General features: G+C 34.5%; 1 gene segment (V, D, J or C); it reads left to right on the top strand.

Moving 5' to 3' along the window:
• Nucleotides 1–1352, top strand: part of LOC107096033 — a 17322-nt gene that overhangs the window by 6328 nt on the left and 9642 nt on the right. The window contains 1 exon segment of the V gene segment in view: nt 145–261. Within this exon segment, the coding sequence occupies nt 145–261 (117 nt within the window).

The following is a 1352-nucleotide window of genomic DNA, read 5'->3' as shown; positions in this document are numbered from 1 at the left end:
CAGCATCAATCATGTACTCTGTGGCTCTGTTACTGCTGCTAAATGCTGGATCCTGTAAGGAGTTTTTAATTTATTAGACTTATAGTTAACTTACAATTTGATGAGTTATAGTAATAATTTTGCTTTTTTTCTCTGTCTCCACAGATGTGTTCTGTATTGATCTCATCCAGCCAGACTCTAAAGTTGTGCAGCCTGGACAGTTTCTGACTATCACCTGTCAGCTCTCTGGTTACTCTATAACTGATAACAGCTATGCAACAGGTTGGATCAGACACCGCGAAGGAAAAGCAATGGAATGGATTTTTGAGATGTGGGGTAGAGGGAGCTTATACCAAAATGATGCTCTGAAGAACAAGTTCAGCTACAGCAGAGACACTTCGGCTGGAACAGTAACAATAACAGGACAGAATATGCAGCCTGAAGACACAGCTGTTTATTACTGTGTGAGGCGGCACAGTGATACAAACCACAGAGGAGGCTGTACAAAAACCAGTCAATCAGGCTCTATAACAATCTGAAGAGACTGACTACAGAACAGTTCTCTTCCAACTTTGATCATTGCACGTTTGCTTGGTGATAAATGAACTCTGTCATATTTGATTGTAAATGCTCAATTTTCCATATTTACTTCATTATGCCTCTTCTGCAACCAACTGTGGTAATCAGAAGAGGAAACAGTGGGAAAAATTTGCACACAAGGAAGAGTGGAATTATTACAATATATTTTCACTCAAGAAGAAATAAGAACTAAAAAACTCACTCAATTAGGATTTAAAAAGTGTTTGTGAAAGGAAAGGTTGTTGAAGTTCTGAATATGACAACTGGTTTTAGTTTCTAAAATAATGAGTTAGCTTGACGAAAACCTGAAATGATGAAAGTATTTTAAATAATGGCATTATAAATAAATAAAACATAAAAAACATAATAAGCAAAGAGAAAATATTAACAAAACCAACAATCTGAAGAGACTGACTACTGAACATTCTCTTCCAACTTTGATCATTGCATGTTGGCTTGGTGATAAATGAACTCATATTTGATGGTAAATGCTCAATTTTCCATAGTACCTTGATTATGCCTCTTCTGCAACCAACTGTGATAATCAGAAGAGGAAAGAGTGGGAAAAAAATTGCACTCAAGGAAGAGTGGCATTATTTTAATATATTTTTTACTCAAGGAGAAATAAGAATTATCACCAAAAAAAATTCACTCAATTAGGATTTAAAAAGTATGTCTAAAAGGAAAGGTTGTTGAAGTTCTGAATAAGACAACAGATTTTAGTTTCTAAAATAATGGGTAAGCTTGATGAAAACCTGAAATAATGAAAGTATTTTAAATAATGGCATTATAAA

The sequence above is a fragment of the Cyprinodon variegatus genome, unplaced genomic scaffold (assembly GCF_000732505.1).
Source record: "Cyprinodon variegatus isolate N-32 unplaced genomic scaffold, C_variegatus-1.0 Scaffold594, whole genome shotgun sequence".
Taxonomy (NCBI): domain Eukaryota; kingdom Metazoa; phylum Chordata; class Actinopteri; order Cyprinodontiformes; family Cyprinodontidae; genus Cyprinodon; species Cyprinodon variegatus.
Note: the sequence above shows the minus strand (reverse complement) of the source record. Positions and strands in the feature narration are given on the sequence as shown.